Source organism: Aspergillus aculeatus (genome assembly GCF_001890905.1).
Source record: "Aspergillus aculeatus ATCC 16872 unplaced genomic scaffold ASPACscaffold_10, whole genome shotgun sequence".
In the NCBI taxonomy this organism is placed as follows: domain Eukaryota; kingdom Fungi; phylum Ascomycota; class Eurotiomycetes; order Eurotiales; family Aspergillaceae; genus Aspergillus; species Aspergillus aculeatus.
In genome coordinates this window covers 684,400-700,583 of record NW_017962985.1, presented here as the reverse complement: position 1 = coordinate 700,583, position 16,184 = coordinate 684,400, and the positions used below count along the sequence as shown (strand labels likewise).

The 16,184-nt window shown below is 53.2% G+C and overlaps 4 protein-coding genes across 4 annotated transcripts; 2 read left to right on the top strand and 2 right to left on the bottom strand.

Annotated features, from left to right (window-relative positions):
- Positions 1-271: 271 nt before the first annotated feature.
- On the bottom strand, positions 272-3,433 carry ASPACDRAFT_79602 (uncharacterized protein). Its single transcript, XM_020205445.1, has 10 exons — positions 3,124-3,433; positions 2,958-3,003; positions 2,638-2,794; positions 2,375-2,585; positions 1,744-2,320; positions 1,654-1,692; positions 1,524-1,592; positions 1,212-1,471; positions 467-1,155; positions 272-405 (listed from the first exon to the last, which is right to left on the bottom strand). The coding sequence occupies exons 1-10, from the start codon at positions 3,255-3,257 to the stop codon at positions 362-364; spliced, it is 2,226 nt and encodes a 741-aa protein (XP_020055146.1). The 5' UTR covers positions 3,258-3,433; the 3' UTR covers positions 272-361.
- A 1,055-nt stretch (positions 3,434-4,488) lies between these two features.
- irs4 lies at positions 4,489-5,955 on the bottom strand (the record flags this gene model as incomplete). The annotated part of the gene is made up of 1 exon (XM_020199743.1): positions 4,489-5,955. The coding sequence occupies one exon, from the start codon at positions 5,953-5,955 to the stop codon at positions 4,489-4,491; it is 1,467 nt and encodes a 488-aa protein (XP_020055145.1).
- Positions 5,956-7,722: 1,767 nt separating this feature from the next.
- Positions 7,723-11,067, top strand: ASPACDRAFT_10905 (putative C2H2 transcription factor; the record flags this gene model as incomplete). Its single annotated transcript, XM_020195348.1, has 5 exons — positions 7,723-7,940; positions 8,038-9,604; positions 9,657-9,923; positions 9,978-10,137; positions 10,172-11,067. Coding segments are annotated over 5 exons (3,108 nt in total), but the record flags the coding sequence as incomplete, so codon positions are not given.
- Positions 11,068-11,375: 308 nt separating this feature from the next.
- ASPACDRAFT_1857299 (DNA ligase (ATP) DNL4) lies at positions 11,376-15,354 on the top strand. Its single transcript, XM_020197538.1, has 7 exons — positions 11,376-11,592; positions 11,746-13,916; positions 13,983-14,114; positions 14,163-14,295; positions 14,342-14,447; positions 14,503-14,962; positions 15,045-15,354. The coding sequence occupies exons 1-7, from the start codon at positions 11,495-11,497 to the stop codon at positions 15,083-15,085; spliced, it is 3,141 nt and encodes a 1,046-aa protein (XP_020055143.1). The 5' UTR covers positions 11,376-11,494; the 3' UTR covers positions 15,086-15,354.
- The last annotated feature ends 830 nt before the right edge of the window (positions 15,355-16,184 follow it).

The window sequence follows — 16,184 nt, the reverse complement described above, 5'->3', positions numbered from 1 at the left end:
GATGTTTTCCCAGAAGAGCATACAAGGTAAGATAAATGGTTTAGTTCCTTGGATTAAGTCCGAAATCTTTCACTAGGCCAGTCCACACATATATCCGGACTCGTTCTAAAATAACGCCAGGGCATGCAGAATTCGTTTGCTTTGCTTTTTGAGGTTGACGAGAGAGAGAGAGAGAGAGTGTGTGTGTGTGTGTGTGTGAGAGAGAGAGAGAGAGAGAGAAGAAATTCTACAGAAGGTATGTAGATAAAGGGATCTCATTAGGTTTGAGGAAGGAGAAGGGTGTATGTATGTATGTACGAGTCGAGAGGAATTAGATAGTGGGTTGGTTGTGTTTTGAGGGGGAAAGATTTGGACTCTCTCTTCATGCTTGAATAAACGCCGTATGGTATGCACCTTCGATTTCGTCTAGCAGTTTGTTAGCGCGACGATCGCCGGGCCCGGGGCGTTAAGTAGGGGTTATGCGTACCTCTCATGCCGTCCAGCGCCTCGAAAGCAATCGCGTAATTGGTCGCCGCGGCGATGATCCGTTCCAGTCCTTGTCGGATCTCGTCGATGAGTCGGTCGGACGGGCTGGTGCTCAGGTTGCTGCTGCTGCCGCCGCCGTATTCCGGTGGGGTCATTTGTTTCTCGACGCGGGCCTTGTAGAAAATCATCAGCATGGCGTAGCTGCCTTGCATGAGACAGCATGCGAACGACGGCATGGTGCGGGGAAGTTGGCTCGGAAGCAGCTGCTGGAGACCCGGTGGGGATGGTTGGCGATCGTCCGAGAGCAGCGGCTGCGGGATCGGGAGACAGTGGAACATCTGCGAGATCAGGAGGGAGGCCCGGAGACAGATTTTGGCCGAGTGTTGGCTGCTGTATGGGAACTCGTTGGTGAATGGGTACTGAGGTGGTAAGGAGGAGAAATCGGACGAGGTCGAGGATGCGGAGGAAGGGGTATAGTCGGATGAGGACTGCTGGAACATGTCGAGACTGCTGCAGGCGCAACCAACCCGGGTGATGCCGTCTTGGGTCGCTGGGCTTTCGATGGTCTCAATTGGTATGGAGTTTGTGGTGGTGGTGGTGGTGGTGGTGGCTGCGGTTAGATCGCAGTGCTTCTTGATGAAAATGGGTATATCTGAGAATGCTCTGAAGCGGTGAATCTTGATTTGTGCGCTACAATGTTGGTTAGCACGGACGTGAAATGTCGATGTGCGAGATTTGACTCTTACCTTGACAGCTTGATGCGCGAGATCGCGCGTATACTTTGAGCTGTGATGGACTCTAAATCTCCTCGACAAGACATGGTCTGCGGAACTATGGGGAGTAAGTTTGACTGTGCTAATGCGGAACTGGCCCATGAATCGAGTTGTTGCATTCTTTCAAAGATGTACTGCATGTTCGTTCTGGTTGAGACGCATTTGTTGAGGTCGACGACGAATTGGGTTGCCGATACGAGCACCTGCTGAGCTTGAATCAAGACGGACCAGCCCTGCAGAAAGGGTCAGAGATCGAAGTGCTACCAAGAAATTGGGTAGACTCACATCGGGGTCGGCTGCGAAGCGTGGATACGGCGTGACAAACTGGGGATCGTTGGCGACGATGGAAAGCGGCTGAGAACTCGCGTGTTAGCCACTTCCTCGAAGGACATGCATAACTCTTCAGTGAACTTACCGTGGCGCTAACAATGGAACCTTGGAGAACACAATAGTACTACTGAGAGTCAGACACAAATGCCATAGAACCAGGGTACGAACTTCTCACCGTCATCCACCAAGCTCTTCTCCGAGCTTCAGAAAACTCATCGTAATCGTCGCTGAGTGAATGCAGAGACATATCCAAAGCTATAGACAAGGCTTGACCGGCACGGTACCGCATTTTCAACAGGTTTCCCCGTTGAGTGTATTCGTAGACTGAAAGGACCAAAAGTGCCAGAATGCTCTCAAGCTCCACGGGCGCTTGAGGATGGAAAGGAGCTCGGTCAATAAGAGGTCGGTCGTTGGACAGCGCCAGTGCAGGATCAGTGGTCGAGGCTTGCAGCTCGCAGTCGGTCTCGATAGTCAGATTCGCCATTTGCGCAAACATCTGAGCGTATGTTCGGCGGCGGACCACAGAGGCGGGGCTAGACGATTCGATATCGTTCGGATGCGGCACTAAGGCTAATATAGCTGAAATTGCACAGCTGAGAGGGGATTGAGACCGGTAGGGTATCACGGGTTCTTCTGAGGGTGACTCTGTGAATGAACCAACGCCGTCCAAAGGTCGATCCGGAACGCGAGGAGCGAATCTCGGCGGAAGTATAGGAAAATAATTATGAACAAACTCGTAGTAAGCATTCAAGCTGTTTTCGAAGTCAGAGGACGTAATAAGCTCGCTTCAAACGATGGTTACTCACATTTCTATTTCACTGCCATAAGTTCTGACCAAAGACTGCGAGGGGACATTCGATGGCGAGGGGGTTGGTTCCATCTGTACTGGGATACTGTTCTCGCCATTAGGGGCGAACAGATCTGTGAACATCGAGTGCACATCCGAAGGAAAGTCCAAGCTTCTGAGCCCCGCCCCCGGAATTGACAATACGTCAATCTGACCGAACATTTCCGGCGCTGAATCGTCGTTAGCTGGGAGGAACTGGCAATTTTGGGTCAGCTTGCTTACAATCATCATTGAACCCAGAAGATGGCGGGGTGATCATGGCGCTCTGCTCATCATCTTGCTGAACAGCCTCGTCCGAAGGAATCGAGAGCTTCTTCTTTTTGCGAGGACCTCCTCGTTTACTGGGTAGGTAAGAGCACTTTCGCTTTTTGCTAAGACACTTCGCCACCACGATCAAATCAGCATATACTTGAGCAAGACGCTGCGGTTGTTTAAGGAGCCATCATGAAAGGATGAAGTAACAGAGCAAGGCACAGTGTGTCTCCTTTAGATGAAGGCTATGGCCTGGAAAACTGCGAATTGGCGAGGGGGAGAATACATACGTTTGTACAGGGGTCTTGTCCATCGCATCTCGTTCTCGAAGCACGACTGAGATAGATAATCAATCAGTCGCAATGAACGGCAAGACGAGAAGATTCAAAGTCGCTTGCAACAAAAACCAAGCTCAGTGCTTGCACAAAAGTTCCAGGTGGATGCGACGCCACTTACCACGCAAGACACGCTACTTTGACTGGAGGCTTTGCAAATTTCTTGCGGACAACCGCGGGCTTGGAAGCTCTAGGCTGTGTAACTGCCGTGACTCCATCATCTTGGTACGGCTGCTGGGAATCGTCCAGGGCCATTTTGGGCGTGAACTGGAGACACACAGCTGCAGCGGGTAGGAGTAGGTAGGAAGATCATGCAACGGCCGCAAGGCGTGCTACCATCATCCACGATCTAAATAGAGGTTCTCCCGGAGCGCATAACTCGAGGACTACTAGGGAGAATGGGACGGGAAACACGCAGAAATAACCATACAGGAGCTTTCCGGGGTAGCCAACCGAATCGGGGGGGAGGTTGGGTGGGTAAATCGACAGATCCTAAGAGTGGTCTGATATACTCGTACACAGTAGCATTATCGGGCGAACTGGGCTGTAGTTTGATTTGGATTGGACTGGTGAGTGAGTGAGCAGCGGCGGGCTTACTCAGCCTCGAGGTCCATAGATTCAAATCCCGAAGCGTGGGTGTTTCGGGATTTGCTTCCATTGACAGACGATCCCCCAAGAGTGGCGCGCAGCAAGTGCGTGGATTAGTCAAATAGTCAATTTGCACAAGGCGAAAAAAGTCTTGTTGCTTTTCCCCAATTTGTGCATTGTTAGCATAACTCGGAGAATTGCAGCACGATTTGTGGTTCTTTCACTGATTTGGTGTAGAATTCGTGAATCGAAGTGCTTTTTTTTTTTACTTTCCAATATTTCTTTCACTCGATCGATCGACCGACGGCAATTTAAGTTGGACTAAGCTCCTTCCTGTTCCGGTAAGCTGCATTGACCGTCTGGAATGACCAGTCTGATGTCACGTGAGAATCTGTTGTCTTGCACATCCATTACGATCATTGTTGCGGGTCGGGTCGAGGCTCTGGAATGCAATGCAGTCTCTGGGCATTCTCGCATAGCCGATGGCATGAACCAGCATCTGCCAGAAAAAGAGGCGACTGCTTGTTGACTGCCGGCCAACCTGCAATCCGATCGCAGCCAGTCTCCGCGAAAATCCCGAGGATCGTCCTTTAACGAATGGGGGTGGTGGATCTAGACTCGGTCGATCGACACTGAGCAGAATATATAAACAAAAGTACTGCAGCACAAGGGCCTTATCAATCACAGAAGCTGCAAAGTCCCGCCGGCCGTCGCCACCATCCTAAGAGGTGTTGTACATGTAAAGTGTCCTGTACGGTAGGTCCAGGCGTTGACTATCGAGTACTAGAGTTAGCCGGTTAGGTCAGAACGCATTTTTAAACCAAAATTTATTGCACTATATAGCCAGGGCTGCACCCAGATATTACTGGTCTAATGCAAGCTCCCCTATAGATCAGTTTCAGGACGGCGGCAGCGAATGTATTCTTATCCCTGATATCCGCTTTACGGAGAACCAAACGCTGTCAGGGACCCGCACGGGGAGCTTGTGCCCCTTTAGCTGCTGGTCGATCAACCACATTCCCACCACAAACTCTTCGCGGGTCAGAAGTCCATTCTTCTGATGATCAACCAAGTCCCAGATCTGCTCTAAGACATGCGATGGAAGCTCGCTGCGAGACCAGATGTCGCGGACCACAAGGTTGACTACCATCTCGGACGCGTCGGGAGGCAACAAACCGGGTGGGACTTGTGACGGCAAAGGCACAAGCAATCCTTTGTTTGCCGCCCAAACTCCTTCGTACTTCTTCCGGTCTTTCTCACTGACCTCGCTCCGCCAACGCTTTCGGTCACCTTCATGATGTTTGTGGGGGTGCTTGCGTATTATGTGTTTATGCTGGCGATACCCTTCGTCTTCATCCGAACTGCTGGGATGTCGAAGCGTCTGCCGTAGCACAGTAGAAGGACTAGACGATTGCGGGTGACCATGTTTCTTAGTGTGGCCCAGATGCACGATTGAACGTGACCGGGGCCGACGCCGGGGTGGTGGAGGTGGAGCGCTTTTCTTCTCCTGTGAAGCTCGGGTGGATGCTAGTGAGGATGCTACAATTGCATCTGACAGTACTCCCTCAGAGGTACTATCAAGAAGGCTCGGAGTACTGTTGGTCACTGACTTCGCATACATAGATGCCGAGGCTGGACTGGAGGGTCGCGGTCGGCCATCACTACTGCTCAAAAGAGCCCGATGACCTGCCAGGTCTGTTCTCGATGATGATGGTGTTTCGCTCGGTCGCGGGGGTAATGATGGTGGGTTTTCGTCAGGCCTGATAGGATCTCCCGAAGGGAGTGCTGGATGCAATCGGGGAAGGTTCTTCGGTTTCTCTGATGCCGGATTGACATTGATGCTAGTAGGATTCAGGCAAGGTTTTCGAGGCACCGGTGGTGGTCGAGACTTTGCTGCAGCCAGCTGCGCAAAGTCCGGTAGAGCAGAACCCGGCCTGATGGGTTTCCGCTCGATTTGCTTGTCTCCGAGTCGAGGGACCTGCTCGTCCTTTAAGATCTTCTCAAATGAGGCCTTACTCGAAGTTGTGGCCCACACAGGCTTCGGTGCGAGGAGCTGTGGTTTTTCGCGCTCTCCGCCAGGCCTTATTGGAAGGTCAACACTGGCGCTGCTGCTGCTGCGTGGAGTAGGAGCTGGTTTCTTGCTAGGCGTGGATCTCCCCGCCGCAAGCTGGGCGGCGATCTGCTGCGGGGTACGTGGTCTTAAGCCCCCTATGTCTCCCGGGACTCTGAGGGGAGCGTCCCTGGAGCCGCCAGGTTGCCCGTAAGCACTGAACTTGCCAACTTTGTCCTTGACTGAACCGATCTCAGGTGGCTCTGGAGATTGGTTGCTGCGAAGAGAGGCTAAGTCTGAGGCATAAGAGTTCATGTTGAACGGTCCCCTTTGGGCGCCAGATTGGTGACTGGCAAGAGGGGGATGTCTGGTTGCAGACCTAGTTGCATTAAAAGCTGCTGTCGCTCCTTGAAGAGCTGTCACCGTCCTGCTCGCGCTGCTCGCTTGGTTGGGGGACACATGGGGTGACAGCCGGCGGTCCAGAGCGGGTGTCGAACTCGCCATTCATGTCTAGGCAGGAATGCCCGTTCCAAGGTTTCGCGCGGGTGGGGGGAGAGTCAGGACCAGAAGTACTGCCGCTGCCCGTTCCTCTCGAGTTGGTTAGGTTGGTAGGATCCTCACTCACAACAACGTCATTCGAGCAACGGAGAGAGGTGAATAGTACGGAGTAGATCGATTGATAGAGGTAGGGGGTGATTGTAATAGGACGCTAGACTCAGACTGGAAAGCTTCTTCCATCTTGGGGAAATTTGGCTGTAGCGTTGCTGAGCTAATCCAAGACAGCGTCCGTGCGTTGCCCAGCCCAAGGCAAAATAATGCGCTTCCCAGTTAGGAGCAGCAAGGTCATTCTGACTTGGAGTTATATCCAACTATGTACTGCACTCCTAAACAGTGTGATGCTAGTGCTGTGAGCTATCGTCTATTCGGATTCAAGCTCTCTCCAATAGCTATCTGTCCAAATCTGAGGGTTCTTGTTCAAAGTACACTGTTAATCTCCAATACGGCTAGCAATATTGAGGATTAACTCGGCAAAACTAGAGCAGTACGGAGTATTTATTGCTCATTCGTATAGTTACACCGTAGTCGTTCTAGGCAGGATTTACACATAGCTTTACTCTTGGTCTGACTTTGCTGTGGCTATGTGCTATACACATGATGATGTGTGTGTCGCAAGAGGGGCACCTCCTGACAACAGTCAAGTCTCTGCATCTGCAGTCTCTCCATTCTCTCTCGGCTATTTGTGAATACCCGTCGAGACAACTGACTGAGGAATATCGAAGCCTTCCACACCACATACTTTTCTGCATCATACGTTCCATTGATAGCAACTGACAGCACAGGGGGAAGAGCGTCACAACAAATGCAGCAACCAATTTGACCACATACTTATCGCAAGTGACACTGTGGTACACTGGTGTACTCCAGCATCTGGGGCACATGCGGATATTTAACCGACGACTGGCGGAAAAATCGACCGAACCGAGGCCCCAAAGATGCAAGACTAATTCGACTGCGCCAATGCGAGCATGCGAGCATGCGGAGGCTGGGGCGACTCGTGGGCCCCGGAGACCCCAAAAGGCGCCGCTAAACGGTTAGGCTCGATTTAGGACCGTTCATTTCCCCGCTTCCTCGAAAAGCTGCAATGGATGAGACGACGTGACTTGGTCCGGGGCAGTGGCAGTCCCTGAATTTCCTGGTTGCGCTCCTATTGTTCGATCATCACTTTCCCCCGCCAGCTCTTTGCTTCTTTTTCTCTTTTGTTTTTTTTTTTGTTTTTCCCTTTCCTCGTCATTTTTCGTGGGGTACTGTTTCCTCCGATCAGATGCGATCAGGGTGTTACCACATGGCACAATGGGCTTAGTTTGCTGTTTGTCTGGTGATGATCCTCGCTTCTCAACTCCGTAACCTGTCTACATCGCCAATGTATCTGTTGCCATGCATGAATCGCTCGGTTCGTGTTTGAAGCAAAATTCGTCTATGCGACGCCATGTCCTCGGTGAAGAGCGACGCTGGGCAAGGTGCGATGGATTCTCGTTTCGAACCTGACATGATTGAGTCCACTAATCGAGCGGTGGCTCTGTAGAAGCTCCGATCCACCATGAATCTGAGGAGGCAGCAGCGAAGGATGACGGTGACTCCTACGATCAAGAAATGCAACAGGGCTCCACAGCGAGCCCGACGAAGTGCTCAATATGCCAGAGTACCTTTCGACGACCGGAGCATTTAAAGCGCCATTTCCGCAGTCATACAAAAGAGAAGCCATTCGAGTGTGCGCAGTGTGGCCGTCATTTCTCGAGAACGTATGTTTCTCGCCTTCTTATTTTGCATTCTTAGATGCTCTATTGTTCTCATTCGTCGCCTTCGTCTTCAGTGGGGACTAACTCAAGCCTTGGTTAGAGATACACTGCACCGTCATGAGCTCAGCCACCATAACGCTGGAATTGAAGGTGGGAAGGATCGCACCCATCGTATCACAGTAAAGACATTCCGGGCGTGCTTCAAATGCGCACTTGCACGAGTGCGATGCAGTGGCGGGACGCCATGTGCGCGGTGCGAGAACCGGTCTCTCGAATGTCTGTACCCAACTGAGAGACGTTCGAAAGCTAAAGCCCGAAAAGAAGCAGCGCAGTCAGGCTTGGTCCCAGACGAAGAGTTCAACGGGCAGTCTTCTTTTGCTATAACATCGACATCTGCTGAAGGTTCTGCTGCACGATCTCCGCACAGCGGGGACACGTCCCTTGCAAAGCCGCTCCATTACCGAATGACACAGTTCCAACTCCAATTGCCAGGACCCGGCCTTCTCAACAGGGATGACAAATCACCGTCCGTAGACCCGGTTGTTCCACTTCAAGGCGAGGCTCCAGACGAATTATTGAACGACTCTCATAACAATGGGCAAGAGGTCAATGCGATAAAGCAGTCGACTCGGCCCAACTTGATCTCTTCCGCGGGGGAATTTGATATGACCCAAGTCACGCCGCATGGACCTACTGGCGACAGTTCCGAGCAAGCAAGATCACGCAGGTCTTTATCTGCTATCCAGGGCATACATTTGTTGAATCAGACAGCCGAGCCCGTGAGCTCAGCGAGCGTCCCACATCCAGTTTCAGCCAGTCATGGCAGTGACGCGAGCATGCCAACAATAGGACAGCAGGGAGAGCTCGGGTCATTAGGGCCGTTCTTGGACACGATGAACTCAGCTGTTCCTGCGATGAACTGGCTTCCCGGAGAGGGGCCCTATGATACATTCATCGAGCGCACTCCTACAGTGAATCACGAAGCCCGTGATGGGTTCATGAACTATGCAACATGGTATCCGCCGGTGATCCATCCGACTAATGGAAGCCAGGCAAACATCTACAAATCTCCGTTAGGACACACTTCATTAGTCAGTGACGAGAACAGCCCTAACAACTCGGGTCGTTCAACGTTCTCCAGCGCCACGAAACGACCGGCAGACCTATCAGAGGACACAGCTCAACCTCGACTGTCAAAGTCCAGACGGCACCAAGATTTCTGGTCAGACTTCTCCGCAATGTCCCCTGATGGCTTCAGTTCTCGAGGCAGAGAAAATGTGCCCCGTCAGTTCATGTTCCCTATGGTCGAAGACACCGCCATGCACGATATTCAAATTGGTCCAAGTCTTCTGATTGGGATATCGTCCTACGAGAAGATTCACAAAGCTTTTGTTCAGCTGTGTTGCGCCGAAAATTTCCTATTCTCGCGATTCGAGTCCGAGTATTTGCCAAGTGCAACTGTACTTTCCGAATTTGTCCACCTCTACTTTCACCATTTCCAACCCGTCTATCCTATGTTTCACCTTCCTACATTTAGTACGAACACATGTCACTGGATAGTGACATTGGCGTTGGCGGCAATAGGTAGCCACTATGCTAGGCTCCACGAATCAGACGAATGTGTTTCTGCGCTCCACGAGTTTCTTCGTCGAGCTATCATGGTCGAGGTGAGGATTTCGTACTCTTACGGTCTGCCTGCAACTAATTAGAGATTAATAGAAGGAAAAATCCTGTCAAAACCAGGCGCCGCTCTGGCTTGTTCAAGCAAGGCTTCTCAATTGCATTGGATTGCTCTATAACAGTGATGAAAGGGCTAGAGTTTCTGCGCTCGATCGATTCGGTGATTTGACCAGTTTGTTGAACCGTACCAAGCTCCTGAAATCTTCTAGACAATTTAAGTCAATACCGCATGACAAGCTACCAGAGCAGAACTGGCTGGTCTGGATTGAGGACGAGGTCAGACGACGGACGGCCTACTTAGTATGGGTATAATGCCTAAACCGTACCCACTTGCCTGGAATTTGCTAACAGTTCCCATAGCTCGTGGACTGTACTATAGCTTATCACTTCGATCGACAGCCTTCCTTTTCGCTTGAGGACGCGCAAGCGGCACTTCCTGCTCACGAGAGACTCTGGCAAGCAGAGTCAGCTCATGCCTGGCAGGGAATTTTCGAACAGAGTCCAGGTATAACAGCTACTTGTGCAGTACGATCTCAGTGTCTAACATGTCTTAGGCCAACCCGAGCTTTCCCTATACGATGCAGTATTGATTATGTACATTGAAAAGAGACTAATACCCGATCTTGGGGAGTTGGGCCATATCCTGCTGATTCATGCTCTCTACCAACGCATGTGGGAAGTCGGCGACTACTTTCGCCGACCATTGTCGTTCTGGAACCCGACCGCTAAGAAACAGTCTCGGCAAACGGCGATCCCTTCGGGCTCTGTCTGGCTTCCCGGGATTCCCTCGTACTCGAAGTGGCGCAATAGTGCATGCGACTCCCTGGACATACTCCACTGGGCCGCCAACAGCACGGTCGCTACAGCGGCGGATCTCCGCAACCCAACGATCCAGCATCTTCACTCGGCTCGGATCGTTCTACTTGCACCCTTCCGTGAGATTCGATCGCTAGCCCACTCGCTCGTGACGGAAAAGGTTCGCTGGAGCGACCGTCAACAGAGCCTGGAATGGCACTACATACTACGATGGGTCAAACATGACCAATACAAGGCCCGTCTCACGATCATCCATGCCGGCGCAACCCTGCTCCATGCGCGGGGGAACACCAGCCATGCGTTCCACGAGCCGGTCGCTGTGTTCCTGGCGACACTGGTGCTGTGGGCGTATGGCTCATGCTGTGCTCAATTAGCCGACCGGGTACGACCTGCTACCGGCAAGAATACAGTTATACACCTCGACCAGCCTTGCGATGACGAGCTGGTCCAGATTTTTGTGAAGGAAGGACAAGCCATCCAGGGAGTCCTGACGGGGGTGGGTGATATCTGCGCGCCGCAGGGCCCTGCTGGTGTTCTGCGGGCCGGTAGCGAGACGTTTGTCGACCTGATGTCGTGGGGCATATCCCGGAAACTTAAGTCTATTCTATCCAGACTGGCCGATCTAGTCTCGCAAGTGTGAGCTATACTATTGTGCATTGGTGTGCATGGCCACCAAAGCTGCATTTACACACATACACATACAAACGCCAACCTACACATGCACATTTCACTTCACATATTGATAGATAAGTTCAATAGATGATGTAGGATGAGTAACAGAGAATAAATTAAATTCTACAATCTACGCAAGCAATGGACCTCCAGCACAGTAAGTTAGAAGTTATTCACAATCCGCAGTTTAGGCAGTGATGTCACGTCACATGCTGTGGTGTTATCTTATCGGGAGCTGCCGCCTAAAAATGCAGGCCGGGGTTTTTATCTACTACGTACAGCCTACACCCTCACCGTTGTTTCTTTCTTGCTTGATTTCCGAGCATGCTTCTTTGTTATCAGACATCCCTCACCTTCAGCGCAGTGCAGCCGACTGCAACATCTGCAAGATGGATTCCGATGAGAATATGGAGGTAGAAGGCAGCAGCACGCTTAATCCACCGGCGGGGACAGAGCATGCGCATGAAGACATGGATCTAGATGAGAAGTGAGTTCAAGAAATTGCACAAAAAGCAACATCAGCCCCAACCAGTTCACTCTGTTTGTTCTTCACAATTCGCTGCTTATTCTGCTTTATCGCCTCGAAGCCCCTCCTCCCCAGGCTTCAGACATTGACCTCGAGACTTAAAACAAACAACAGTTACCCCAACCGCCCGCACAACCACTCCCCGACACCTCCATTCCACACCCTTTTCGAAACCCTGTTCAACCCCCTCAGCGCCATCAAAAGACAACCCACCTCCACCACCACCGCCCAACGCGCCCCCGCCGCCCGCCGCAAACTCGGCCCGCACGGGCAAGGCGCCTCCACCAGCCTGAACCCCGCCGAGCGGCGCCGCGACGTGATCGAGCGCTTCATCTCCCACTGGCGCCAAACCGTCGGCGACGACATCTACCCGGCCTTCCGGCTGATCCTGCCGGACAAGGACCGCGACCGGGCCATGTACGGCCTGAAGGAGAAGGCCATCGGCAAGATGCTGGTCAAGATCTTGAAAATCGACAAGAACTCGGAGGACGCGGTGGGCCTGCTGAACTGGAAGCTGCCGGGGTACGGGAACGAGGCGCGCGGGGGGTTCCTGGCGGGCGACTTCGCGCGGCGGTGCTACGACGTCGTCTCCAAGCGGCCGATGCGCACGGAGGTCGGCAGCATGTCGATTGCGGAGGTGAATGAGCGGCTGGACCGGCTGTCGGCCGCTGGGCGCGAGGGCGAGCAGATTGCGATTCTGGGGGAGTTCTATCGGCGGATGAATCCTGAGGAGTTGCTGTGGTTGATTCGCATTATTCTCCGGCAGATGAAGGTGGGCGCGTCGGAGCGGACGTTGTTCGATGTCTGGCATCCCGATGCCGAGGGCTTGTATTCAATCTCGAGTAGTTTGCGGCGCGTGTGTTGGGAGTTGCATGATCCCAATGTCAGGTTGGAGGATGAGCGCAGGGGCATTGCGCTGATGCAGTGCTTTCAGCCGCAGTTGGCGCAGTTTCAGGTGCAGAGCCTGGAGAAGATGGTTGCGAAGATGCGCGGGTTTGTGGGGGATAAGGATGATGAAAAGGGCGAGTTTTGGATTGAGGAGAAGTTGGATGGCGAGCGCATGCAGTTGCATATGGGCCCGGATGAGGAGATGGATGGCGGCAGACGGTTTCGGTTCTGGTCGCGCAAGGCCAAGGATTATACCTATCTTTATGGGAGTGGGCTGTTCGATGAGAACGGCGCGCTGACGAGGCACTTGGCGGATGCGTTTGCCGACGGGGTCGAGAGCGTGATCCTGGACGGCGAGATGATCGCCTGGAACCCCGAGCAGGATGCCCCCGAGCCGTTTGGGACCCTCAAGTCGGCGGCCATCGCCGAGCAGCGCAATCCCTTCGCCAATGGCTCGCGGCCGCTGTTCCGGATCTTTGATATTTTGTATCTGAATGGCCATGACCTGACGCGGTATACGCTGCGAGACCGCAGGAATGCGCTGCAGAAGAGCATCCGGGACGTCCATCGCCGGTTCGAGGTCCACCCTTACGAAGAGGCCACCAGCACCGCGGAGGTCGAGGCCTCGCTGCGTCGGGTCGTCGCCGAAGCCTCGGAGGGCCTGGTGTTGAAGAACCCGCGCTCCCCCTACCGGCTGAACGAGCGCCATGACGACTGGATGAAGGTGAAGCCGGAGTACATGACCGAGTTCGGGGAGTCGCTGGACCTCGTTGTCATCGGGGGCTACTACGGCAGCGGCCATCGCGGCGGCGCCCTCTCCAGCTTCCTGTGCGGGTTGCGGGTGGACGACTCGGCCGCGTCGTCGTCACAGCACCATGCCGCCGAGCCGTCCAAATGCTACTCGTTCTGCAAGGTCGGCGGCGGGTTCACCGCGGCGGACTACGCGAACATCCGCCACCACACGGACGGTAAGTGGAAGGAATGGAACCCGAAGAAGCCGCCCCTGGCGTACATCGAGCTGGCGGGCGCGGGCAACGCGCAGCACGAGCGGCCGGATATGTGGATCAAGCCCGAAGACTCGGTGGTGCTCTGTGTCAAGGCCGCCTCCGTCTCGGTCAGCGATCAGTTCCGCATGGGCCTGACGCTGCGCTTCCCGCGGTTCAAGCGGCTGCGCGGCGACAAGGACTGGACGAGTGCGCTGTCGGTGCAGGAGTTCCTGGACCTCAAGTCCAACGTGGAGCAGGAGCAGAAGGAGAAGGCGTTTAACGTGGAGAATTTCCGCAAGAAGCGCCAGAAGAAGTCCACCAAGAAACCCTTGGCGATTGCTGGGTATGATGCGAGGGCGGAGGTCAAGTCGGCCGGTCCGTCGGGACATATCTTTGACGGGCTGAACTTTTGTATGTTTTTTCGTCCCGGACGAGTCCTAGTGCGAGTTCGTTTGCATTACTGATGCTGGTGTTTAGTTGTCATGACCGACTCCACCACCCCAGTCAAGAAGACCAAGGCGGAATTGGAACAGCTGGTGAAGAGCAATGGCGGCAAGTTCTATCAGACGAATACGGCGGCTCCTGATATGATCTGCGTGGCGGATAGAAGTAAGCTTTTTCTTTGGAGGGTAGTTTCAGATCGACTGACAGGAACAGGAACGGTCAAGGCGGCTTCGTTGCAGAAGACGGGCGAGGTGGACATCATTCGCCCGTCCTGGATCCTGGACTGTATTCGACAGAGTGAGATAGATGCCGGTCTTGCGGATCTACTTCTTCCTACGGAGCCAAGGTAAGTTTCTTTCTTGGGGTAGAAAGGCCAGTGGCTGATGTAGCAGGCATATGTTCTATACTACACCCGAGAAGGAGGCGGAGGTGGCTGCGAGCGTCGACCGCTTCAACGACAGCTATGCACGGAACACCACGCTGGAGGAGCTGAGCGAGGTAGCTACACCTGATGTCTACTTCCTTTAATCGTCTCCACTGACCATGTCCGTAGATACTGAAGAAGATGGAGACGGATGCTACGCCCCGTAACTCCAAAGCCCGCGACAAACTCAAGGAACATCTCTACGACAAGATCAACTCCGGATGGCCACTTCCCTGCGGCTGGCTTTTCGACGGACTGGTCTTTCACTTCCCCCAGTTGGTACACCGACACACCACAGAGGGTGACGAAAATCAAAGCCCAGACGAAGACTTCAGAGAGATGGGCAAATTCGAATCCTACCACCCCCTCCAGCTGACGAGGAACACGGCGCGGTTCGCAGGTGCTCGAGTGGTCGACACCGCCCAGGACCCGGCCATCACTCATGTCATCCTTCAGCCGGCGGGTCTGCCGGTGGCTGAGTATAGGTCTTTACGAGAGCCGTGGGCAGCGGCGCAGCGGATCCCTCATTTCGTGACTACAGGCTGGGTGGAAGAGAGCTGGCGGCAGCAGACGCTTTTGGATGAGGAGCGTGAGTCCCCCTCGCCCCCCCCCCCTGGTTTTTGCCTTTGCTTTGAAATCAGAAAAGCAAAGCATGGGCTGACTGCTGGCAGAATTCCAACCCCCAAAGCAGGGAAAAGGGAAATTGAAATGAAAGACAGGCGTAACGTCGGGTAGACGCGCATTGCGCAGGATGATGTCTCACCCTCTTGAGATTTCACGGCGTAGGCTGGTTGGTTTGGGGCCGAGCTGATATATCAATCATTCAGCATTGGTTCGTTTTTTAGGGGCAGGGGGCTGGGGTTTAGTTGTATTAGGTGGCTACGAGGTGTACGGGATGTGCTCGGGGATGGATGGGAGGGGGCGCTTATCTCTGTGCTTCGCTCTCTGAGTCACAGTGCCTCTTTTCTTGGTATGTGAGATGGGTAAAGTAATAATGTTTATATACTTTAGCTGGTTGGTTAGTTGGTGGGGCTTGCCTTGCAGGTTATGTGTATACAACCCTGGGCCTATCAGTGTATATACATCAACTGGAGCACCAATGATCGCCCGGGGTTTTTGGGAAGGCTTATCTCTGACCAGTCCGGTGCTGTGCAGGGGCAGATGTTACACCGATCCTGGATGACAGCTGGGCTGCGGGCAGCTGGGTTCATGCGATTATTTATTGATTTATCCTTTGCGGAAACTTTTGGGGGTATGGAGCGAGCATACCTCACTCAGCACTGCGGTAGCAACCATGCTGATCGACGTGCTGAATGGATGGAAATGACCACTCGATCCTCTCTCTCAACAACCCAGACAACAGCATTACCACCTTACACTACACCAGGCCCAGACTTACAGTCTCCTTCCTGACGCGACCATTTAACAATAAAAGCCCGTGATATCTCATTCATCCGAAACAGGCAACCAAATTTGCCCCGGCGCAGGGCTCGGAACACGCCCGGGCAGGCTCTTGAACCACACACGCCATGCATATCTCCGGTTGGCCAGAGATAAGCACCCCCCGATCACAAGAACGATCACAAGAACAAGATCATGAAGTGAACGTAACTTAACCTACCTGCTTGACCCCAGATAGCCTGACAGCCTCCATCTCCTTGTATGCAGAGGAATGTGGAAAGTACGAGACTTTTGAAAATTACGCTGTTCTGACAACTAGTTGGGTTTGGGTGTCTGGATTGCTCCACCTCACCTACCTTACCACAGATACATCGCATGTAGGGTACAGTAGAGTAGGAAAGGGAGGCAAA